General features: G+C 37.1%; 1 protein-coding gene across 9 annotated transcripts in view; it reads right to left on the bottom strand.

Annotated features, from left to right (window-relative positions):
- The window catches only part of PTPN13 (protein tyrosine phosphatase non-receptor type 13), a 221,784-nt gene that overhangs the window by 121,049 nt on the left and 73,441 nt on the right, over positions 1-27,294 (bottom strand). For 6 of the 9 annotated variants that reach the window (XM_061420709.1, XM_061420714.1, XM_061420712.1 and 3 more), the window contains exons 3-6: positions 25,827-26,008; positions 15,613-15,678; positions 14,764-14,949; positions 8,725-8,812 (exon numbers count right to left, since the gene is read on the bottom strand). In XM_061420709.1, coding sequence (XP_061276693.1) covers positions 8,725-8,812; positions 14,764-14,949; positions 15,613-15,678; positions 25,827-26,008 — 522 coding nt within the window. The remainder of the gene's footprint in view (positions 1-8,724; positions 8,813-14,763; positions 14,950-15,612; positions 15,679-25,826; positions 26,009-27,294) is intronic. The other 3 variants (XM_061420713.1, XM_061420711.1, XM_061420718.1) reach the window with 1 other exon arrangement.

The raw sequence follows: 27,294 nt of genomic DNA, 5'->3' as shown, positions 1-27,294 counted from the left end.
TCCAATTTCTCCCTTCCCATTCATTATTCTACCCACTTTAGTCAACTTCCAGCTCCTCTGCAACTTGGTAGCTCCCATCATGTTATCACTAATGGCATCCATAGCACCAAATTCAGTAGACACTTTTGTATTCATATTTTACTTCTCAGTGACAACTTACAGTGAGAACAATCCCTTAAGGAATCACTTTCCTCTCTTTACAAGACTGGTTTCCTACTTAGACAGCTCCTTTTAAGTCTTTTTTTTCCCCTCCTCTACTGGATATCCAATTGTTGGTTTTCCTCAGGTGTCGCTTTTAGAATCTTATGTTTTCACTCTATAACAGAGTGAAATATTAAATATTTCTACATATTGACAACTCCCAAATTTATATTCATGGCACTGACTTCTTTTGGGAGCTCCAATCTGAAACAGAAACTGGAACTTCTACTTGTGTATCTCAGAAGCACCTCAAAGTGAACATGCTTAAAACTAACCTTACGCTTCCCATACCCGGAGATGTCCTTTACCCCACTCTTTCCAACTTGGATCAGTGGCACCATTATTCAGCTGATTGCTCAAAACAGAAATATGGGCACCCTCCTGAAACTCTTCATCTTCCTCATTTCCCATATTAAATTCATCAGAAAGTGCTGGCTACCTAAATTCTCAGAGATAGGTTACTCCATGTGATTATTTCCAATTCTACTGAAATCCCCTTATTCCCAATTAACACTACCACTTGACTAGGTAACTGCAATGGTCACCCTGCTTCTTTTTGCATCCACTATACTCCACTCAACAGCTAGAACCATCTTTTAAAAGCACATTCCATGATGTCACTATTCTTAATAAGTCTCAAAGGCATAATTATTGCACTCCAAATACAATTTAGACTCCTTCTGGGTGTGCAACTTGAATCCTTTTTAGGGATTCACCTCCATTTTCTTTATTCCATCCAGGCCACGGTTTTTCTCTGTTAAGGTCTCTTATATGTTAGGGCCTTTGTATACACCATTTTATCTTCCCTGAGTGGTCTCTTTTAGACCTTTTTTGTGGTTAGTTCTTTCCCATTCTATAGTTTTACTTATGACTTCTTCAGTGAAGATACCCTGACCACTACTGACATATCATGAGACTATTTGTAACAAGTAAATTATCATCCCCTTTTAGGAAATTAGTATTTATTACCAATATGTAAATGGGCCATGGTATTCTAAAAGAACCATGTCTTCTCACTAGCCATATAAAGTTTAAAACTAAAAACTAATAAGGTGGCTCTTAGATTACTACTACTTTATAAATGCTAGCTTTTACTGTCTTCATGAAAATTGAAAATGAAAGTGAAAGTTGCTCAGCTGTATCCAACTCTTTGAGACCCCATGGATTATACAGTCCATAGAATTCTCCAGGGCAGAATACTGGAGTGGGTAGCGTTTTTCTTCTGCAGGGGATCTTCCCAACCCAGGGATGGAACCCAGGTCTTCCACATCGAAGGTAGATTTTTTTATCAGCTGAGCCACAAGGGAAACCCTTATGAAAATTAGTAGATATAAAAATATTTCAGTTCATGTCTATTAAAAAATTCAGAAAGTTATTTTAAATTCTGTAGGGTAGTACAAAATTACAATGAAAATAACTCACTTAAAAGTTTACACAAATATCAATCTTTATTTTTTTAAAAAGTTCACACTAACTTCCTACTTTGTTTCTATAAAATATGACTTATTTTGCTCTATATGCTTGAAAGTCACATTATAACTAACCTAAGATCTCATGACTGTTACTTATAAAGGATGATTTTGAACCACAGTTGAGGTCTCTTCTAGTAGCCAAGAGGACAAAGAAAGGCATGATGATACAGAAAGTGGAGTGAGAAAGTAAGATGGTGGGTAGGGGAGGGAGAAGGCATTGCCGCTCTTCAGGAAAACAGGCAAAAGGTTGTGGAGGTGTGAAATAAGGTCCAAAGTGATCCCTATATACTTGTTACAGATGATCTAAAGTAAAATTGTAAGAGCTATGAGCTACAAAATTATTAAAGGGAGAAACAGTGTGGATGACCTTTTGAAGGAAGAGAAAGGAAGTGGTAGGAAAGAGATGTTTTGAGCTAAGTGGTTTCTCCAGTGAACCCTCTAGCCTAGGACTGCTTCTGTTTGCTTTTTGGAAGAAAAAGGAGATACATCTTTAGGTAAGGACACAGAGAAGTGGGTTTCAGCTGGTTACAAACATACTATTCTTAAATCACATACTCCTAACCGGCAGGAGTCTTGATGCATTTTGTTATGTCAGTGATGCTTGCTATCTTCAACCACATGAGATATGTAATTGCCTCATTAACACTTCACAGGTAGATAAAATACATATGGATCATGCACAGAAGAACAGTATCATGGCTTTTGTGATGCTAAAGCATTTAGGGAAAAAATTTCACTAATCTGAGAATTCAAAATTAGAGCTTAAATATAGAATCTGGCCATATGAATGAGGAGAATCATGGCATTCTTGGCCCGTGTATTAGATGCCTAAGTCTACCACACCAGTGAAAACCATCCACTGTTAATACCAGTGCCACTTCCCAATCTGACACTATATAAAATGCAGTTTCTTCAGCTGCTTTCCAGAGCTTCTAAACATGTGCCCAGGCTATTATAATTACTTTATCAAACAAGCAATTAACAGCACTGAAATAATTAGTTAAGTATACCTAATAGCTATCCTTGGGCTTCCCTTGTGGCTCAGCTGGTAAAGAATCTGTTTGCAATGCGGGAGGCCTGGATTTGATCCCTGGATTGGGATGATCCCCTGGAGAAGGGAAAGGCTACCGACCCCAGTATTCTGCCCTGGAGAATTCCGTGGACTATACAGTCCATTGGGTTGCAAAGAGTCCAACACAACTGAGCGACTTTCACTTTCAATAGTTATCCTTACTACTCATTTTGATCACAGGAAACTTAACTAATGGTATTTCTGAAAGGAATATCCACTGTAGCTACTCTTAAAAGATTTCAAGAGGAGCTTTCTGTGGTATTTTCCCATTCTGGTAGAGTTAGAAGTTCCTTCACCTAAACTCACAGAGCATGCTGGACCTCTATGAAGACATTTTTCTCGCTATATTAAAATTATCCATTATATTCTATATCTGCCATCATTCCTACTCATTTTCTCACCTCCACCCCTAACTGGAATAATAACATAAGGGACCACGTCTTACTTGTTTTTGTACTTCCAGTTCCCGATAAAAGAAATTTCAAAAGAACATTTGTAGAACAGAATGAATATATAACTTATGAAACCCTTTTAAGCCAACTTAAGTAGCACAATCTACCAGAAAGATTACTGTCAAAAGATGGGGTTTTAATTCTGGCTTTATCATTCAATCCATGAGTTTGGGCAAGCCACTTAATTTCTGTTTCTCACTTCCTTCATCTACAAAAATGTGGATATAATTTGCTATGCCTTCTTCTTAGAGATGATAGGATAAATAAACTAACCCATTTGAACCATCATAAGCTCTTCTGAACAAGTAGCAGCATAAAATTCTAAATTTTGCCTCTTTTTTTTTTTTTTTGCTTCTGCTTTGTTTTTCTCAGCATATAATTATCTACTGAGGGAGAATTTAAGTTCCTTTTGAAAGAAAAATCATAAAAACAGAAATCAAAAGATCTCCTAGAAAAGTTTTAGATTCTATAATAAAAAATCAAGTTATTCAGAACAAGTAGTCATTGTAGGTAGATTTTTCTATTTCTTAAGGATGTTTTGAGTTCAGAGAATTTATAGACAACATTAGATTACACACAATTATAAGTATTCAAATTTAAAATGAAACCACAAGCATTTTCCTTTCAGAGAGCATGTAGTTTGCTAAAAAGTAAAGAGCAAACAATAAACTTTGAAGAGGTATTAATAAAAGATTTTAAGATCATAAAGAGTATTCATAATATAACATATTTTACTTATTAAATTTAAAAAACCTTCCTTGTAAAGTACACTGTTTTAACTGTTTTTGTTATTTATGATTAACATTATCCTTAATGGGATAGCATCATTCATCTTTCCCCTCACACACAGACTCAAATTCACAGCACCTCTTAGAAGCTAACTTCAAAATGACATTTCAGTATTAAAAGAGGCTCCCTGATTTCCCATCTGTCCTCACAAATGTGATCAGGTACGAAAAAAAAAAGAAACATGATATTATCAACATGCCTGAGTTCTGGAGCACCATCATGCTGATCTGATCAAGGTGTAGGTTTCTACCTTAAGCTCACTTGGCAGGAAATGCTTGATTTCTTTCTGCTTAGTGCAGCTGTTACATTTAGTGCGCTGGCAGTATTAAATAACAAAGTAGGGGCCCACAGCCTGCTAGTTCAGGCCTTAGCTTCTGTAACAGATCTCAGAGGTAAGATATAAGGGGAGACTTTTCAAGCTCATTTACTCATAGATGAAAAATGTTATTGCTATATTTTAATTGAACAATCAAATCACTTAGGTATGAGGCATTATCTCTAAAATTGTCCACTTCTTTTAATCTAATTCTATATTTCACTGGAAAATGTCAAATCTTGACATTTTATTTATCGAGAACAGTGGTCAGGAACCAAATAAACTACAAGTTATCACTACATAAAGGTTTTAGGTTCATCTACGTCAAAGTGAATGCCTTACTACTAATGTAATACGACAACGTTGCTTTGCCCAAGGGACCACAGGCAGGTAAGAACTGGTACTGCTCCTAAGTAATACCACTGTCATACAAGAGTATTTCTTCTTTATGAGTTAATTTTTAAAAAGATTTATATTATTTAAGTTTATGCCACTATTAGCTCCTAACTTCTTCTGTCTGATAATGCCTATAAATTAGTATGCTATATTAATTCTGTCCTTGAGATGTGGTTTTATAAATTTTTAAGGATAAATTAAAAGAGCCTTTGAGCATTATTACTATTGTGATAAGCAATGGCTAAGATGAACTGAGGAATCCTCTCCCATTATAGTTGATCCAACAAAGGCTATCGCAGCTGGCTCAGTGGTAAAAGAATCCACCTGCCAATGCAGGAGAGTCCAGAGGGTTCGATCCCTGGGTTGGGAAGATCCCCTGGAGTAGGAGATGGAAACTCCCTCTAGTATTCTTGCCTGGAAAATTCCACAGACAGAGGAGCCTGGCAGGCTACAGCCCATCGGGTCGCCAAGAGTTGGACCCGACTGAGCATGCACACACACAGTCCAAAGAAGGGCTACTGTTTCTTTAAATACAAGGACCTCGAATTCTACCCTAAGTTAGAGGAACTCATTCAGGTTTATTCTGTGTGACAAACTGTAATTCCTTACAAAAATTCTCCTGAGTTTTGATATTGGGGACATTTTATTCTCTAATAAGCAGACAGGATTATTAAGAGAATTAAAATCAATGGATAGGCTATTTAAAGACTTCTCTGTAAATTTTCTTAAGTTATTACAGTCAATTCTAGATTATCTGCATCCAATAGTCTATTAGTCATAATAATTCTAAAGCACTATTAGACAATTATACTAAGTTTTAATATTATAAAAACAAAATCATAAATAAAAGGCATTAATAATTTGGTTTAAAACTTCTGATATATTTGTTGTTATAGCCAAAATAGTGAACTATAGTTTACTTTTTATTTTGAATGCAACTTAATGTTTAAAATAAGTTATCTAAAAAAATAATCAAGAGTCTCATATATTTATTTTTGGAACCATTAAAATTATATTATAGACGTTATTATATCTTTCTCATACTCATGAGAAAATCAACTCAAAATCAACAAATATTTATTTAACATCTACAAAAAGTAATGTGCTTAATTTGGTAGATTTTCCTCATCTCTAGTATATACACGTCTAGAAAACTTAATTTTGTATATGGCTTTCATAAACAGTGTGGCTCAGCTGGTAAAGAATCTGCCTGCAATGCAGGAGACCTGGGTTCAATCCCTGGGTTGGGAAGATCCCCTGGAGAAGGGAAAGACTACCCACTCCAGTATTCTGGCCTGGAGAAATCCATGGACTGTAGAGTCCATGGAGTCACAAAGAGTCAGACACGACTGAGTTATCTAAGATAAGTAAATAACTGGCTATTTAAAGTATTGGGTTGGCCAAAAAGTTTGTTCAGGTTTTTCTGTAATGTGGAAAAACCTGAATGAACATTTTGGCTAACCAAATATGTTATAAATAAAACAAATAGCCAGCAAAGACCTACTGTACAGCACATGGAACTCTACTCAACACTCTCTAATCTAACCTAATGGGAATAACCTAAATGGGCAAAGAATTTGAAAAAGAATGGATACATGTATATGTAAACCTTTGAATTACTTTGCTGTACATCTGAAACTAACATATTACAAATCAACTATACTCCAATATGAAATAAAAATTAAAAAAATAGATAACCAGAAAAAAAAAGTATATTGTAGAGTTGGTATAGATTCAGTTCAATCTCTATTGCTACTTCTAAAATATTATGTAATACTTCATGTCTGAAAAAATAAAACTCAGTCATTGAAAGTAATATAAACTAAATTATGTTAACATTTGTTAGTTTTCAAAATTTGATAAACTAAATATAACAGAGTGATCTTTTTCTTTAGACTCAATAAATTTATAATGCATATAGATAGAATGAGGGGTTTCATATTTATAGGAACATTTTTTATTCTTAAAGAAACGAAGCTTCTTTTAGTTAAAAAAAAAAACAACTATCTTTAAAAACTAATCATCAACAATATAGCATTAAAATCACTAAATCAACAAGTAACAACCAAGCATACAAACTTCAATTTTATAACATGGCCACTTTGAAGCAGGAGATGATAGGGAACTACAAAAAGAGAAAGTACATAAAAGAGAAATAAGAAAGCAAGGAGCAGGGGAGAAAGGGAGGTAAGAGAAGGAAGGAGTAAGAAATAGAAAGATAATAAATAAATAAATCATTTCTTTTAAATTTAATGTTCATTTATCAAAGTATCCATCATGTCCGTTCAAAAAGGACTCATTTATTTCCAAAACAGGGGACTGATTGAAAATCTGATGGACTAACAAAGTGCTGCTATTTTTAGCACCAAGGTTCACATTGTATTTCAAATCCTCGTGTCCTTTAAGACAAAAAAAAAAACACAAAAACTTTTACCTATGAGAGGAAGGTGTGTCTATATATCTATACACACACACACACACACACACATATTTGAGGAATATTTATTTATTTTTATTTATTTATATAAATATTTATATTGTATATATATATTTTATATATATATATTTAAGGATGTAAGTATAGTAAGAAAACAGAAAAAAGGGTTAAAGATATTTTTTAAATTTAAAGTCTGCCTTCTTTCCTGACCCATGCATAATCTAATTATGTATTAGAAACAGAACTTTATGCAACTCGAAGTAAATTAATTATATTGATGATATGACAGCTTGGTGCCTTTTCAGAAAAAAATCCCTATTCACAATAAGTAAAATGAAAGCACCAAAACAGACACGTAGCTGACAGCACTATGACAGAATCACTCCGTTCAGTCCAGTCGCTCAGTTGTGTCCGACTCTTTGCGACCCCATGGACTGCAGCACGCCAGGCCTCCCTGTCCATTACCAACTCCCATTAGAAACAATTTTATTGCTTTTCTTGACTTAAAGTAACCAGTACACTTGTTTAGGGCACATCTGTCCTTCTCAGACATGAGAGTTCTGAATTCTGCAAAACGCTAGTCCAGATAATCAAATGTCTGTTTTTGGTTTTCACAATGAGAGTTTCTCATAGGTTTTAATTAAGATAGCTGAGTTCTGATGATCTAATTAAATAGTTAAACATCTTAATTTTTAATATATCAATTAGTATGTTATATTAGAATATATTTAAGCAATATTTATAGTTACTTTACCGCAGCTCCTAGACTTAAGACAAAATATTTCACTCACAAAACATTTTTGTTAATGTTTAAATGACCATGGTTATTAATATTGCTTGATGAGAAGTAAAGAGAACAAAGAAAATCAGCAAAAACAAAATTTCACTTTATAAATAAACCACGCTTGAAACTTAACACTGCAAAATAAACTTTCATATAAAAACATTTATTTTTTCCACTTTTACTTCATGTGTTTTGAATCTGATTTTGTATTCACTTCCTTAAAAAAATAAATTTAATAACTATGTAGACCCTACAATTATCTAATGCTGTTGGCAAATAGCAAAACCACTCTTCATCAGTTTTTACTTACTAAGCATTGTATAACCTAAGTATTTGGTAACTGCAAGTCAACTCATTGGTCATGAAATCAATTTAGTGGGTTGAGATTAGCATTTAAAAAAAGAAAAATAGAAAATAATAGTATGCAACAAAAATAATGTTGTTTTCTGAAACTTTTGCTTTAGTAACATTTATGTTCATAAATTTGTGTGTTTTATCATCCTTTAAAATGTATTTTTAATAAAAAATATCATGATAAAGTAAATAAAGATATTATTGCTATAATAACAATATTGGGAAAGAAATGATATACTGTGGGTGTCCTGACTGTATTAACATTTTCTGCAAAATGATCAAGGATTTATATATTAATACATCCAGTGTTCCTACCTGTTCAATGCCTCCACTTTGCACACTTATGATTATGATCATAAGTACCAGATTTTCACGCTAGGTTAACTAAGATTTTGTAAAGGAAATAGTAACAAATTTAAAGTCTAAAAATTTTCTGTTAACACACTCTTACCTGTTGGTAATCCTTTTCCTCTCAATCGGTCTCGGATAGCCTGGCTTCGATCAGGCTTTTGCTCGCTGCTACGGGAAAGCTGATCCGTCTGTACACAGGTAATCAAAAGTCAAGTTTGACTACAGAATCTCCCTTCTGTTCAAGGTAAGTGTCTACAGAATGACACCAACTAGATAGTTTTTGGAAGCTGTAGTATTTGAGTAAAAACACTGCACATATGCTATTGTTAATATATATTTGGATAAGATTTATGTAGCTTAATTCTGGCCAATTCATCTTCAGGAAATACAAGCCAAGAAACATCTATCAAAGCCTAATCTGCTAACTAGGGAACAAAGTTAGTTAAAATGAGTTCCATTTCAAAGCAATAAACTCCATGTATTCTTTTTTCCCCAAACTACTTTCATCTCTCAAGTGTGATTAAAATTTTAAAACCACATTAATTCTGGTACAATAAAGCTTTCTCCTGCTTGTAACTATGAATTGAGAGTGCTGATTTACATTATTTTTGAAAATAATTTTCTAGATTTTGCCTGCCAGAAGTTACATTTGAAATACGCTTTAAACTAAATGGATATATTGAGGGATAACAATTAAATTTAAATCAATGCTCTTTTGAGACTCTTTTAGAACTAAAGTTTAAGTAGTCTTAAACTTTAATAACTTCAACCGAGGGTACCTGTTTAAAATAAAGCATGTCAAATTAGATCAAATTCCATATTACAAGGGGTGAAATGTTAAGACTACTACTGAGTTTATTCAGATGATCAATTAGAATAGAAACTTCAAGAAATAAATGTAAGAAGAGAGAATGGTAAAGAAAAATTACTTAACTCTGGCACCAGGAGCATGCAGACTTATCTGTTTATACACATTTAATACATTTTATTATTTCTCCATGAGTGGAACTTGTTTAAATATGAATTAAAAATCCATTTAAGGTAGTATATTGAAGGCATTATGCTTCCTACCTATAAGAAGACTTAAATGGAAATATTTCTGAAACGATGGTATTGTTTCAATTATATATTAGTTCACATTGTACTATATTATCAGTAACAGAAGAGAAAATATCCTGTATCATCTTTGGGTATTCCTGCATGAACACTACTATTAATAACAGTTGACATTTACTGAGCAATTACTATAAGGCAGGTACCACCTTTGGGGCTTTACATACTTAATGTCATTTAACTATCAAAAAACCCTCAAGTGGTATATATTATTAATTTCACATTACAATAAAGGGAGAAATAGCAAATTTCTAAGGACCTTGAAGCAGCTCATCAATATTGAAATAATTGTCTTTACAACTACTCACTAATATGGGTGGATGGTATGCACTATTACTACTATCTTACAGGTAAGTAAAACTGCATTCAAACACGTTATAAGATTAAATCAGTGGAGGAATGCTGACAAGTAAGCTGGCCCACTGACTTTTACTCCAGGCTAATTAATTTTAAGTGAGTTAGGATTATGGACACTTGTAGTGAATTTCACACTGGATGAAAGACTAAGTCTTTCTATCAGCTACTGGGGAGAATGATAGTCTCAGAGGGGCGTGCTGGCTAACAGCATGGGCTTCAGGGTCAGAGAGATCCAGATTCCGATTGTGTCTCTGTCATTTACCATGCATGTGGCCACGGCAAGTTATTTCATCTATTTGAGCCTTGGTTTCATGCTAATAACCTGGGGCTATTTTGGTGAATAAAGGTGAAAAAAACACATAAGTCATTCAGCACAAAACAAACTCAACATTTAAAAATGGTAGCTATGAGAGTTACTTGTCTGGATATCCAGGAGACTCTCAAGAGCAATGGATGGGGGGAGTGTTATTATTTCTACTTTGAAATCTGCCTCTGGAAAGGCGAGCTCTCTCCCTGCTGACTCCAACTGACCTTTCTATGCTTCTCTCCCACTAAAAAGTCCCACAGCACATCCTGTGTCAGACTTATCGTTGTTCGTTGAACATTCTGCTCTTTCCCATCTCAGGGGACTGATCCAAGTTTACTTCCCTCTGCCTGGATTACCCTTTCTTTCTATCCAGTCTCTGGGATCTAGTTTAACGCTCTCTTTTTCAACTCAGTCATTACTTGTATCCTTTCCCCTCAAACTCTGATAGCTGTTAAATTCCTGACTGATTAATAGGAAACGGAAGTCACATAAGCTTTGTGAGTCTCAATTTCTTTAAGAAATATATATAGGATGCCCCTGGGGGTCCAATGGATGGGAATCCACCTATCAATACAGGAGACATGGGTTCCATTCCTGGTCTGGGCAGATCCCACATGCTCTGGGGCGACTAAGCCCATGCGCCACAACCACTGAGCCTTCGTGCCTAGAGCCCGAGCTCCGCAACAAAGGAAGGCACCCCAATGAGAAGCCCTCACAGCGCAACGAAGAGTGGCCCCCTACTGGCCCCAACTAGAAGAAAGCCCGCACAGCAACAAAGACCCAGCACAGCCAAAAAAACCCCAAAAATCTTCAAAATGTTTTTTAAAAAAAACAAAGCAAACATAGAAATAGGTAAATTATAAAGTGAAGGAGTTAGTGCAGATCATTCCTCAGAGGGAGTTTTCACAAGAACATCAGTATTATGAGAAGATCTGTGAAAGAAGGCTCAAATAAGTTTGGGAAATATTTCACCTATGTATCTTTCCCTCTTGAGGGTTAGTGATACAACCTAGTATATTAAAGGCTCTGAGAAGTTCTACAGTGAATATACATTTTATATTCCTTAAAGAGTTTTCCCTCAACTCTACTTGAACACAGAGAAATTTTTTTAAACAAAAATGTATTTCAAAATATGTAGGATAGCTTGGTCTGAATGGAGTGGTAGTCCCCAACCTCTGGAATCAAGCTGGAATCAAGACTGCTGGGAGAAATATCAATAACCTCAGATATGCAGATGACACCACCCTTATGGCAGAAAGTGAAGAGGAACTAAAAAGCCTCTTGATGAAAGTGAAAGTGGAGAGTGAAAAAGTTGGCTTAAAGCTCAACATTCAGAAAACGAAGATCATGGCATCCGGTCCCATCACTTCAAGGGAAATAGATGGGGAAACAGTGGAAACAGTGTCAGACTTTATTTTTGGGGCTCCAAAATCACTGCAGATGGTGACTGCGGCCATGAAATTAAAAGACGCTTACTCCTTGGAAGGAAAGTTATGACCAACCTAGATAGCATATTCAAAAGCAGAGACATTACTTTGCCAACAAAGGTCCGTCTAGTCAAGGCTATGGTTTTTCCTGTGGTCATGTATGGATGTGAGAGTTGGACTGTGAAGAAGGCTAAGCACCGAAGAATTGATGCTTTTGAAGTGTGGTGTTGGAGAAGACTCTTGGGAGTCCCTTGAACTGCAAGGAGATCCAACCAGTCCATTCTGAAGGAGATCAGCCCTGGGATTTCTTTGGAAGGAATGATGCTAAAGCTGAAACTCCAGTACTTTGACCACCTCATGCGAAGAGCTGACTCATTGGAAAAGACTCTGATGCTGGGAGGGATTGGGGGCAGGAGGAGAAGGGGATGACAGAGGATGAGATGGCTGGGCATCACTGACTCTATGGACATGAGTCTGGATGAACTCTGGGAGTTGGTGAGGGACAGGGAGGCCTGGCGTGCTGCGATTCATGGGGTCACAAAGAGTCGGACACGACTGAGCGACTGATCTGATCTGATCTGAATGCCTGATGATCTGAGGTGGAGCTGATGCAATAATAATAGAAATAAAGTGCACAATAAGTGTAGCGCACTTGAATCATCCCCAAACCATCACTCTCCCCACTGCCTGAGTCTGTGGAAAAACCTGTCTTCCACAAAATCTGGTGCCAAAAAGGCTGGGGACCTTTGGGATAGAGGGCTTTCCTAAGTTTTTAGTATCTTTATCTTTGTTTTGGAAAAACAAAAGTTACACATAGAAATACAAATAAATCAGCCCTAGTTAAGAAGGGGAAATACATGGCCAAGAACCCTCTTCACTTAGCCTCTACTACCCCAATTCCTCTCACTACAGAATTGCAAAGGCTCCTTGGAGTCTACTTTATAAACCATTTGCCTAGAAGACTTTATGAACCTATCAACTGGCAAAGCATGTGGAATTTGGATATATCCTTGCCAGCCATACAACATCTTGGTTAAGGTTAGCAGAACTAAATCCCTAGGGATGAGAAATTAAGAGGAAGCCAGCAAGAACACTGTGTGACAGTGACAAGTCTATCCAAAGTCGCATAAAAGAGAGGAACTCAAGGTACCATAATGTAAGGGGCAAGAGCAGACGAAGGTCAAATCTAGATCAAATACCAAAAATCAAAAGAAGGCTTCCCTGATGGCTCAGTGGTCGAGAATCCACCTGACAATGCAGGGGACGTGGGTTTGATCCCTGATCCACATGCCGTGGAACAACTAAACCCCTGAGCCACAATTGCTGAGCCTGCACTCGAGAGCCCGGGAACTGCAACCACTGAAACCCACATGTCCCAGAGCCCGTGCTCAGCAACACGGGAAGCCATCGCGATGAGAAACCTGTGCACCACAATTAGAGAGTGGCCGCTGCTTGCCACAACTAGAGAAAAGCCTGAATGGCAACAAAGAGCCATCACAGCCAAAAATAAATATATAAATAAACAAAAATTATTTTAAAAAGAGAGAGAAAAGAATTTCCTTAAAAAACAACAACAAAGGATGGCCAATCTATGGCAAATAGGATAGAATACAGCTTGAGAAATACAATGGAGGGATTATTACATATACAGACTGTTAGTCTTCGGATTCTTCATATCTAAGACAAGCGAGAAAATAAAGGTAGTCCCAGTTTTGGACTAATCTGGTAGGGATGCAAGCATGTATCCCCCTCACACACCAGAAGCCAATGTGCAAATAAGGCGGGGAGGGTGTAGAAATACTTAAGAGGTCCAGACTAAGTAGACAAGAAAGAGGTCTAAAGCAATTGAAAATGCATGTAAATGACTCTAAAACCCATTCTGCATGTCCATATGGCTTTCACAGTAGATAAACTCACTTACTGAAAGCTCCATAGGAAAAAATGAAAGAAAAGAGGCAAGAAGACATTTTTAGCTTTAACATGCTGTGATTCTATACTACTTTCTAGAATAAAGTTCTAAAAAAAAGACTATTCAAAAAGACACATGTACCCTAGTGTTCACTGCAGCCCTATTCACAATAGCCAGAACCTGGAAGCAAATTAGATGTCCATAAACAGATGAATGGTTAAAGAAGTTACGGTATATTATACAATGGGATATTACTCAGCCATAAAAAGGAACAAACGTGAATCAGTTGAACTAGGGTGGATGAACCTATAGCTTGTTATACAGAGTGGAGAAAGACAGAAAGAGAAAAACAAATACTGTATATTAACATACATATACAGAAGCTAGAAAAACGGTGCTGATGAAACTATTTGTGGGACAGGAATAAAGGCACAGACGTAGAGAAAGGACTTATGGATACCACAGGGGAAAGACAGGGTGGGATCAATTGAGAAAGAGCACTGGCATTATATACACTACCTTGTATAAAACAGATAGCTAGTATTATAGTTACATAACACGGGGAATCCAGCCTAGTGCTCTGTGATGAACTAGAGGGGTGGGATAGGTTAGTGGGGTGTGTGGGAGGGAGGCTCAAGAGGGAAGGAATATGTATATGTACATATACATACATATTCCCTCCCTATAACTATATATATGTGTGTATATATATAGTTATGACTGATTTGCGCTGTTGTACTACAGAAACCAATACAACACTGTAAAGCAATCATCCTCGAATTAAAAAATTTTTTTAATTTTCAAAAATTAAAAAAGACAAATTCTCATAAAATTTGTAAGACTAAATTATTGCAGTGGGCTTCTATTTTAAGTACTGTTGCAAATAAACAACTAATGTTTGAAAGAAATTCAGCCTCCTGTTCCTAGTCTCCATGGAGCAATGCTATCCATATTTAAAGAAAATCCTGTGAAATGCTACTGAAGTTTAAAGTATGACTATATGCACCAGTTGGAACTGTGGCTTACCCCAGAAAGACTTCCCAGAACCAGTTTTACCAACTGCTTCACGTAGGAAAATGAAGGCGCACAATTGCTATTCCTGATGTGGGCACTGCAAGCATCCAGGACAGTCCGGACAGAGACCCGAGCATAAACCACGTCCTCGCACATTCCAAGTAGGATGCTGTTGAGATGATCTCCAAGCTTGATAGGCTAAGGACAAAGAAAGGAAAGGTCACGTTGATCAGCTAAGGTAAATTGAACGAATGGGAGACAAACCATTTTCAGAGTCACAGGAACCATACCAAATAAATACACTTCAAATACTTGGAGGAAGTGAATTCCTTATGTAGTAGCATAAATGTTTGAGTGCATTTTACCTTTTCGTAACATAAAAACTGTATTAGCGAAGGACGGTTAACATATATCTCCTAAGAATAGGAGTTATTATAAAAAAAAAAAAACTGGGGTTTTTTTGGTATGCTTAAGAAATGGAATGTTTTGATTAACCAAGGGTTTTGGTAAGCAGTTTATATATATGCATATACATGTATACACGGAGAAGGCATTGGCACCCCACTCCAGTACTCTTGCCTGGAAAACCCGCCAGGCTCCACTGTCCATGGGGATTCTCCAGGCAAGGAAACTGAAGTGGGTTGCCATACCATCCTCTGATGACTTCTATATTTCTAAGAACATTCTCAGAAAAATAATTTCTTTAGTACTTTATTACTTCATTCTGAGAGAAGACATTATTAATGTGAACAACCAGTATAGAAACGCTGGTGTGCCTGACAGTACACTGCAGAACACCTGAATGCACAGAAGAGCTTCTTAAAAAGTATAATATTGTACACATGTGATGGCTTGACTTACTTGGCTCTGAGGCACTTCATGATCAGCTCCCCAGTACAATGTCATTCCGAGAGAATAAATATGGATCTAGGAATAGAATTAAAAAAAAGAAATCATTTTATGGTAAAAAGTTAATCTAGCAAGTACTATATATTCATCACTTCTTGCTCCAAAGAAAATGTAACACGTGATTTGACAAAACCATCATTTCATATTTTGCATAAAAGAATGTGAGAGCTTATGTAAAACAGAGAGTTAGTGGGAATTTGCTGTATGACGCAGGGAGCTCAAATCTGGTGCTCTGTGACAACCTCTAGGGGTGGGATGGGGTGGGAGGTGGCAGGGAGGTTTAAGAGAGAGGGGACCTATGGCTGATTCATGCTAATGTATGGCAGAAACCAACACAGTATTGCAAAGCAATTATCCTCCAATTAAAAATAAATAAATTTAAATTAAAAATGTATGTGAGAGCTTAAAACAGAAAATAAGACTGTAAATGATCAGAACAGATTTTACTTTCCAACTCCTCAGTCTGTCTGCTATGAGTAATCATTTTTATCAGTCCTTTTTTTTTTCTTAACTCTAAACTTTTTATTTTGTATTGAGGTTAACCAATTAACATGCAGTGATGGTTTCAGGTGAACGGCTAAGGGACTCAGCCATACCTTACATGTATCCATTCTCCCCCATTTCTTATTTAAAGTTTCTTTATGCAAACTCAAGAGAATATGAATAAAAACTCTGACTTTCCATTTCTTTTACAAAAGGTCAGAAATTTTAAAAAATTACTCAACACCTTGCAGTTTTAATATAACAAGACAGGTTATGACTGTTTAGAGATGGCACTGAATCTCTTTAGCTTCGAACCTCTTAACTCTTCACTGCTGCATAGAACTATATTTTGTGGTTACTGTATTGTTTACTTAACTGATCTGTCACTAATTGGCAATTAGAAATTTCCTAAACTTTTGCTATCATAAATAAAGTTTTAGTAAACAGTTTTGGAAATGTCTTTTTGTACATGCAAGTATTCCTCTTAAATTGACTCTCTTACATTATGAATAAAAGAGCAAATCATCTGTAGTTTTGATACATTTTTGTCTGATTTCCCCCCACAACGTTTTATCCTTTTGCATTTCCACAGCAACATATGAGACTTTTTTTCCACAAGCCTTATCCATAGAATGTGTTATGAAGCTGTTTGCTGAACTGAAAAGAGAAAAAAAATCTCATTACAGTTTGATTAGCACTTTTCTTACCAAGAATGGATGGGGTAGTAGCACATGGAAAAAAAAAGCTGGGTCAGAAAAGGTTCCTTTTTCATTGTCTGTTTGCTTCTTAAAGATTGGAAAAATGACAACATAGTTTTATGCTGATAGTATGGATAGAACAGGGAAAACTGGAATTGCAGGAGAGAGGAGACAGCTGGGAGAACACTGATGAGTAAGCAGGAGGAAGTGGAGGCTAACACACAGATGAAGGAGTTGGCTTCACAGAGGAGCACAGCCAGTTCTTACAAAGCAGGGAAGCAAAGAATATGAAAATTTATGTGGGTAATCTGGTCATGGGATCTTGGGAGAAGTCTCCTGGTTACTTCTACTTTTTTCCCCCTGGTGAAACAGGAAGCAAGATTATCGACCTAAAGAGTGGACAGTTAATCCTTCTAAGTAATCATTTTCCAGCTCTCGTTAAGAGATTCAAAGCTAAACGTTCAGCCAGCTCTCCCAGTATTGAATAATCTTACCACAAACATTTTGTTTGTAGCCATCTTACTGCAATGTCATCTTCAGTGTCTTTTCTTTTTTTTCCATTTTGCTGTCATTTTTCCATCTCTATTTTTAATTATACAAACTGTCTCAAACCTCTTTAGATATACGTGAGATAAATCCATATAAAACTGGATATCCTTAGAATCTCACAGCATTTAAATTACAGATTAGAAAAAGTTTGTTCCTCTTTTTAAATATTTTCATGGCTCCCAATGTTCAAAATCCCAAATTCTTTATGATACACCAGGCTCACTCTGACTTGCCTCCATCTCCATTTTCCAAACAGATTTTTCAGTCTTCCTTCTCTTCTCATTCCTTTCTCTATCACACCTAAACACTTCAAAACTAAAAGATAATTCTCTGCTGGCAAACCAATCTTTCTCTTTCCCAGCTTTTTTTGAACTGTTCCTCCTACCAAGAATTTCTTTCCTCATCTGTCAATAAAAGTTCTACCCATTATTGATAGCCCAAAGATGTTGTTATCTATTATGAATGCTATATAAATCTTTTCCCAACTGTACAAAGCATTCTCTCTTATATGATACAGTTTTCATTTCATTTGTATCTCTAATGAAACAGTTAACTAATACTACCTGCAACATAGTTAGGATGTTTGCTTGTTTGTCTTCCTTGAGGGAGCCTCGTTTTTTATACATCTTAATATCCCTCTTAGCAACTGACACAACTTGTACATAGTAGATATTCAATACATGCCTGGTGAACTGAATTAAATGTGCATGAAGTTCAAGGCAACATGTTGCAGACTATTTGTATCACATTTCTGTTTAGAATTCAAGGAACCTCATATGGAAACACCTTTTCAAAGAGCCTCACATGTGAAAAACATTTTCATACCTTTAGCAAAAATGATGAACTGCATACTCAAATATATGTCTCTTAATATATTAATTCTGATTTGTGGTTCTTTGAGATACTGGTAGTAGTTTAAGATCCTTTATTATATTTACTTGTCAGTATGTGAATTGAATTACTTTAATAACATATAAGACTATAAAAGATTAATAACATTTAAAAAATAGATTATAAACTTAATACATTTGCTGATCATCTAAATATACATACACTATAATGGTTAGTTTTATGTGTCGATTTGACTGGATGCCTAGATATTTGATCAAACCCTATTCTGGGTATTTCTGGGAGAGCGTTTTGGATGAAAGTGCCATTTAAATTGGTAAAGTGGGCAAGACAGACTGCTCTCCCCAGTATGGGTTGTCCTCATCCAATCACTGGAAGGCCTGTGTAGGACAAAATGGTTTACCCACCCCCAGGTAAGAAAGAATTCTTTCTGCCTGACTGTCTTCAAACTAGGACATCAGCTTTTTATTGCCTTTGGACTTGATCCAAAATATCAGCTCTTCCTGGGCCCCGAGCCTTCTGGCCTTCAGAGTGGAACTACACCCTTGGTTCTCCTGGTTCTCAGACCAGAACTACAATGTTGATCTCCTGGTCTCCAGCTTGCCAGCTCATCTTACAGATCTTGGGACTTGTCAGTATCCATGATCACACGAGCTAATAAGTCTCTCTTCACACACACACACACACACCCTACTGATCTGGTTTCTCTGGAGACTCCTGTTTAATAAATATCCAAATATGAGATATATATATAGATATATATAGAGAGAATATATACGTATGAATCAAACAAAGAAGTGGTAAATTTGTACTGCTGCTGCTGCTGTCGCTTCAGTCGTGTCCGACTCTGTGTGACCCCAAAGACAGCAGCCCACCAGGCTTCACCGTCCCTGGGATTCTCCAGGCAAGAACACTGGAGTGGGCTGCCATTTCCTTCTCCAATGCATGAAAGTGAAAAGTGAAAGTGAAGTCGCTTAGTCGTGTCTGACTCTTAGCGAAATCCAAAAAAGACAAGCTTACTTCTGATTAGGGAAGAAATTTAAAGCAGGGGCAGTTTAAGCTGAGCCTTGAACATAGGTTATGTGTCCCCTTTCTGTGTTCTCTTACTATTTTGTACAGACCTACTATCCTTGTATTTTCATTATTATTATTATTAATTGCTTTTTGTCTGTCTCTCCATTACTGATACTTACATTACTATTTTCCCTTTGAGGGCAAAGACTATTTCTTATTCCATATCTCTGTAAACCTATGGCCTAATATAGAATATCTAAGTCCTCGAGAGATGGTCATTGAAAGAATGGTTGGTACTTAGGATGTGAGTTTGCAGAAATGGGGAAGGGCACTGTTATACAAAAGAGGGAAGCCACAAAGCATAGAATCTCTTTAATAATCACTGATTACAACTTGTGCATATGAAAGAGAGGAGTTGAAATATGGTTGGAATCAAACTCTGGAGAGGTTTCCTAGGTTTTGCAAAGGAATCTGTATTTAACTGGGTAAAAAAAGCAGAAGGTTTTTGAAGGAAAAAAAAAAGATGATCAGAGGGGTTAATCTGACAGCAGTTGGGCAAATAGTCAAGAGGCAGAATTAAGTTGGAAGACTATGATAAAAGTTCAAGAGAAAGGAAATGGGGACCCTACCATAGCCCTGGCAATAGGGCTGAAGAGGAGAGGATAGAATGGCTGGACTTGGGAAGATGACTTGAGAAATTTAGGCAATTAAGTGGACTTGTGGAAAGGCAGGAATCAGAGATAAAGATGTGAAAATGTGACAGTAAAACACACACACACACACAGAGTTGAAAGAGCCAATATATTCCATGGGAAAGAGAAATCTGTTTTGTCTTTACAGTTATAATGGGCTGGAATATGAACTCTGAATGAAACGACTTTGTCCTATCCATAATTTTATCCCAGGACCTAGGACTGCACTTAATATAATAGTAACTGATAATACTCAGTGGGTGCTTACTCTATGCTGGGGACTGTTTTAAGCATTTAACAAGTATCATCGCATTTAGCTTTCAGCTCTATACCAGTGATTCTCAAAGAGTTATTCCCCAACCAGCAGCATCTGCATCCCCTGGGAATTTGGGAGAAAAACAAGTTCTCAGACCCTGCCCCAGACCTACTGAATCAGAGGTCCTGGAGGTAAGCCCTGCAGTCTGTGTTTTATCGAGTCCCTCTGGTAATTCTGACGCAGGATACAGTGTGAGAACTACTGTTCTACACCCTACCTGCCAGTTACACCTTGCTTCGAGTTCTTTTGGACATACACCCAGACGTGAGATGCTGTATCACATAACAGTTCTATGTTTAACTTTTTCGAGAAGCCGCCATGCTGTTTTTCATAATGACTACACAATTTACAGTCCCAGAAACGTAAATGAAAGTCCCAGCTTCTCTATTCTCAAAAACACGTGCTATTTTTTGTTCTCTGGATAGTGGTCAGTCTAATGGGTGCCAGATGATATCTCTATAACCCTAGCATTTAAATTTTTAATTTAATTCTGTCATTAAATGTTGGACTCTAGAACTAGACCGCCCTGGAGTTTCTTCAAATGCCTGTGTGTAATAACTATACTTTCAAATTTATGGATAAATGGCAACAAATGGAAGGGAGAGAGGGTGGATTAGTAAGAATTAATGTAGAATAAATGTAGGGTAGTGTGGCTAAAGGCATTTGGTCTTTAAAACAAGTTCATTTGAGGTTTCTGCTGTTCCCTCATATTATCCTTCTAAAGATGACTCTTGATTTTAAGAAGTATAGATATGGTGAAAGTGCTAGTAGCTCAGTTGTGTCTGACTCTTTGCAACCCAGTGGACTGTAGCCCGCCAGGCTCCTTTGTCCGTGGAATTCTCCAGGCAAAAATACTGAAGTGGGTAGCTATTCCCTTCTCCAGGGGATTTTCCCAACCCCAGGATCCAACCCAGATCTCCTGCGTGTCCTGCATTGCAGGCAGATTCTTTACTGTCTGGTAGGAAGCACAATTCAGAGAAGGCAATGGCACCCCACTCCAGTACTCTTGCCCGGAAAATCCCATGGACGGAGGAGCCTGGTGGGCTGCAGTCCATGGGGTCGCTAAGAATCAGACATGACTGAGCGACTTCACTTTCACTTTTCACTTTCATGCACTGGAGAAGGAAATGGCAACCCACTCCAGTGTTCTTGCCTGGAGAATCCCAGGGACAGGGGAGCCTGGTGGGCTGCCATCTATGGGATTGCACAGAGTCGGACATGACTGAAGCAACTTAGCAGTAGCAAGAAACACAATTACTGCTACTTACACTGTAAGTTAGTGAAAATAAACACTTAACCTAAGATCCCTTTAGTTCACCAGGGATATAGTTCAAATCCCTGGTGTATGTCCAATAATCTTGAAGAGAAAACAAAACAAGAATTTGATTCAGGTTCTAGTCCTAACAAAATGATTTCAAAAGAATTGCCAAATTAATCATGTGCCAAGCAAGCAGGAAGTAAACAATTACTCACTGAAGGGAAAACCAGAGAATCAAAAAGCTTCGTGTGACCTATATAATCTTGTCTAGTTATTTAAATAAATGGGCATGCTATCTGGAAAAGTAAAATTTTAGGGCAAATAAATGCAAAGTGTCGTGGTAAGGTAAACTTTTTTTCATATAACTGTATATGTAGTTTACAAAACAAGTTTCATTGAATGAAGGAAACATTTTCACAGGTCAAGATCTTACTAAGTATTCAATATTATTCATAAGCTAGGCTTTAAGTATCATATATTTTAAAAAAAATTTCATATACTATCAATAGCAAACATTTGTTGAGAACAAGTTAAAAATGGCATATCCTTAACTCAGGAAACTATGAAATGCTTTTACCGTCTTCTTTCTCAAGATGTCAGAGTACAGTTGGCAACTTTGTAGGAATGGAACAATGCCCATCACATCCCCAACACTTGATTCTGAACACCTAGCCTAATAATAGGGAGGCTTCAATCACTTTCCCAAACTCAGGATCTAACAGTTGTACCTAAGTACATGGGAGGTTTACTGTCTGGGTATTTTGGCATCGCAGGACAAACTGGGAAGGCCCTTGGCAAGTCAGAAAAGCACTCGTGCACCTATCCAGCAGTTTTTCAATTGTGGATTTTAAATACCTTGCAGAAAGAATTCATAAACACTTGTGCAAAATTTTTTTCTTAACTAGAGAAAACTTACTTATAATTCAGCAGCAGTTTTTAAAACGAAGACACTTGTGACTCTACTGCAGTGATTCTTACAGTTTTCCTTGGGTCACCAGACCCACCTGAGAGACTGATAACCCAGTTTGAAGGACACCCCTGCCCCTAAAGTGCTCAGACACACAACACTTAGTACATCATTTCATTGGTTTGTAGATATCCTGAAGCTCAGTTAAGATTCAGAAATCTCAAGGGTTAAATAATTTACACACACATCATGCCTATCTCTAATATTCCAATTAATCTCTATCTTTAAAAATCTTATTATTAAAGGAATCACAGAGTATACAGAATGAATGCACACTATTTAAATATACATAGCTATACATACGGAGAAGGCAATGGCACCCCACTCCAGTACTCTTGCCTGGAAAATCCCATGGATGGGGGAACCTGGTAGGCTGTAGTCCATGGGGTTGCTAAGAGTCGGACATGACTGAGCGACTTCACTTTCACTTTTCACTTTCATGCATTGGAGAAGGAAATGGCAACCCACTCCAGTGTTCTTGCCTGGAGAATCCCAGAGTCGGGGGAGCCTGGTGGGCTTCCGTCTATGGGGTCGCACAGAGTCGGACATGACTGAAGCGACTTACCAGCAGCTATACATATGGTATCCAGTTTAATAAAACACTACCAGTATAAATGCCTTCATGATATAAAACTACCAACACTGTACATACTGGGTATTAAACAAAGTCCTTTGCAAACACCTCCTTGCACATAATGGGAAATTTCTTAGGGTTAATGCCTTCAGCATTACCTCCACTTCATAGCTATGGTTTCTATTCACTGGTTGCTTTGCATGTACCTTCCCAAATTCTTAAGCAGCTCTCGGAATATAAAAGGTAGATAAAACTGGATTCTCTACCAATTCTCGTCAGTCTTATTTCAGATATATAACCAATGGCTCAAATCAAGATGTCTTCCTCACATTAGAAAATCTGTGTAACAGGCAGGCTTGGTTTTCTGTATCAGTGGTTCTGCATCTGCAGATTCAACCAACTGAGGATCGTGTAGTACTGGAGTATTTACTATTGAGAAGAATATTCACATGAGGGGGTCCATGCAGTTCAAATCAGAGTTGTTCAAGGGTCAACTACATGTCAAAATTTTAAATGCACATACTCTGATTTAACAATGTTACTACTAGGAAATTATTAAGTTAGTTTTTGCACTTACATGCACTGATGTATGAGAAATGATATCCATAGCCAATTTTGAATTCTCCAAAGTTCCCTATCTATGTTATCACAGCTTGGGAATTCCCTGGTGCTCCAGTGGTTTGGACGCTGTGCCTTCCTTGCCAAGGGCCTTGGTTCAATCCCTAGTCAGGGAACTAAGATCTCACAAGCCACGTGATAAGCCGAAAATAAATAAAAATTATCACAGCTTGCTACACAAAATACACATACTTATTCCAAAATTTCTTTTCAGAGCCTTGACAATGAAATTAGATCTTCAAATATCAATGGCACTGCTATCCTCAGACTGGATATTCCTATCATAAACTTTTCCTTCTTCATTGCTTCATCAAATCAACTGTGAAACTCTTTCAGCTTTGCTTCTACTATAACCCCATCATCCCCACCTTTACATGCCCAAGGCCTTATACAATTTTTAGTTCTGTCCCTCAGATTATTAAAATGCCCCAGTTAGATTTCTACATAGTTTTTCATCTCGTTTATCCACTTTCATCAAACTTGGAGGTAACAAATCACATCACATCACTCTCCTAAAGATATATCCCAGAAGACAGTTTTAAGTTTCTAGTATTCACTGTCTTCTTCATTCTGACCTGTCGTCTCCCTTTAACCACAGCCTTCCACGGAGGGGATGCTCCAGCCTAATCAATCTGACCAAACACTCCCCATCAGAGGGCACAATCTCCTACTCTCAGCACAGCAACCTTGAGTGGAATCCCCATTCCTACCTATTTTCAATTTTCTAAATTCTCAGTTCAGTCGCTCAGTCGTGTCCGACTCTTTGCGACTCCATGGACTGCAGCACTCCAGGCCTCCCTGTCCATCACCAACTCCTGGAGTTTACTCAAACTTGTGTCCGTTGAGTCGGTGATGCCATCCAGCCATCTCATCCTCTGTCGTCCCCTTCTCCTCCCACCTTCAATCTTTCCCAGCATCAGGCTCTTTTCAAATGAGTCAGTTCTTCACATCAGGTGGCCAAAGTACTGGAGTTTCAGCTTCAGCATCAGTCCTTCCAATGAATATTCAGGACTGATTTTCTTTAGGATGGACTTCTAAATTCTAGTCACTATACGCCAACACAAATGCTACCTTCTCTGCCGTACCGTTCTAAACAGAAAATTGCTCCTCTTCTAAACTCTATCCCTCTATACATCATTTATTTGTATTTACTTTATTGGTCTATATACATTGATCAGGATCCACCTTCTAGTTATTTTTGTATCTTCCTCACAAGTACAGTGTTTTATACATAGCAGGCTTTTAATAAGTATTTTAAACCTTGAATTAATAAAGGCTCATATTTTTTTCATGTTTTTTTTTCTTAGACCTATACATTTTAATAAAATTACTTCGAATTCTTAAAATAAATATGAACTTCTTGGAATACACGGTCATTTTGTTTTTTAGTTGAAGCATACTGTAATAGCAGGGGGTTTTCCTGGTAGCTCAACTGGTAAAGAATTTGCCTGCAATGCAGGAGACCCCGGTTCAATTCCTGGGTCAGGAAGATCCCCTGGAGAAGGGAGAGATTGCCCACTCCAGTATTCTTGGGCTTCCCTGGTGGCTCAGCTGGTAAAGAATCCACCTGCAGCACGGGAGACCTGGGTTTGATCCCTTGGTTGGGAAGATCCCCTGGAGAAGAAGGCTACCCATTCCAGTATCCTGGTCTAGAGAATTCCATGGATTGTATAGTCCATGGGGTCACAAAGAGCCACGACTGAGCGGCTTTCACTTATACTATAATACTACACCATATGCTATAAGTGTACAACACAGTGATTCACAGATTTTCAAGGTATGCTCCACCTATAGTTACTATAAATATCTGGCTATATTCCCCATGCTGTACGGTATACCCTTACAACTCATTTTGTACCTAATAGTTTGTACTTCTCCCTCCTCTCCCCTTTTCTTATCCCTCCCCACTTCCCTCTCCACACTGGTAACCACTAGCTTGTTCTCTGTATCTGTGAGTCTGTTTCTTTTTTGTTTTATTCACTAGTTTGTTGTATTTTTTAGATTCCATATACTATAAGTAATTTCATGATTATTTAAAATTCAATGAGTGTTTTTCAGAGGGTTGATGTAGGGTAGTTCAGTGTCTATTTTTCCGACGCCCACCAAAACAAAATCAAGCCAAAAAAAAAAAAAAAGACTTAATGTTACCTTTTCAACATCGGAGAGAGAAGTGAGTGACTGACTCTGAAGAACCTCTGGTGCAGTGAATGCACGAAGATCCTGATTGGAAATATTTTCATCTGTAAATGACACACTGCCGGATGGCAGCAGCAGCAGAGACCATGGAGAAATGATGAAGCCAAGAGCAGCAGGGTCAGCTATGCTTACTGCTTTGTAACCGCCCAGAATGAAAAGGAAAAAAAAAAGGTGTTTAAAATTAGGCAATTATAGATCACTTAAATGAATATCCAAGCATAGTCATAGATACGTGCAGTTACATACACTAAAGCAACATGCTATAAAGAGAGACAAGGATCATTCATCTACTACTGTTAGCATTATCAACAACCATGGATCTGGATCTGGCTTAGTCTTTCAAACTTAGACTAGATGGCAGATCTAAGAAACTAGAGAACGTTCATTGCTAGTCATAAGACTGAACCTGGTTCAAATACTCCATCACAGTGATACAGAGATATGAATAAGAATCAATAGTCCTTACATGTTGGTGGTAGGGGAAGGGATCATGGATTCCTTTGAGGATTTGGTGAAAACTATAATCAAGAAACCCTTTCAAGGAAACTGTCCATAAATATAAAACCCCATAAGCAAAAGGTGTTCATGGATCTCCTTAGAGCCCATTTATGGATCCCAGGTTGAGTCCCTGATTTATAGTATTGAGCCCTGAAATGGACAGAAAATAATTCCCTTGATAATTCATCAGATTTAGAAGTAGTAAAGTTTCCAGCTAAAATGAAAATCTCTTTTTTGCATCAATATGTTTATTTGTCTAGTTTCCATTTGTTCATCATTTCAGTAGAATTTCAGACAGCTTCCATGCTACCAAATGGAATCAATGAGGTTGTTCATTTTGTTTTGTTTAGATGTTTGTTTATATTTGCACCTAAGAATTCAGTTTAAGAGTAGTTTTTTAAAAATCCTTAGATTTTAATTTTAGCAGACCTCCTCTAAAAGTAAAACTATATACATTAGGCTCAATAAAACACACTTATTAGAGGGAATTTTATTTTGACCTCACATTTCAAAAGGAAATTAATCTAGGTTTTAAGGTAACTGCTAAATGAAACTGAGTTACAGACTCAAGATACCTCTATAGGAAAGTCACAAAAGGCCTCTGACAAACAGTGACACTATTGTTTGATCTGAATGGGTTATATTGCTGTCTAACTCAAGTCATAAGAAACTGACAGAAGTCTGTGGAATAGTTTATCAAATATACAGTAAGTATACTTTCCTAAAACCAACTTCTATTAGAAGAGAATCATTGATCTTTTTTGACTTTTAAACCTCTACCTGTGGTCAAGATTCTAATCATCAGAATTTGACTTACGTTGATAAAAAAGTAAACTTAAAAAAAAAAAAAAGTAAACTTTATTTCTCCTTTGAAGGTTAAAAAGGCAACTACACACTCTCCTGCATTCTTATGAATTTGAAA

The sequence above is a fragment of the Bos javanicus genome, chromosome 6 (genome assembly GCF_032452875.1).
Source record: "Bos javanicus breed banteng chromosome 6, ARS-OSU_banteng_1.0, whole genome shotgun sequence".
Taxonomy (NCBI): Eukaryota; Metazoa; Chordata; class Mammalia; order Artiodactyla; family Bovidae; genus Bos; species Bos javanicus.
The sequence above is the reverse complement of the archived record's forward strand: the minus strand, read 5'-3'. Positions and strand labels throughout refer to the sequence as shown.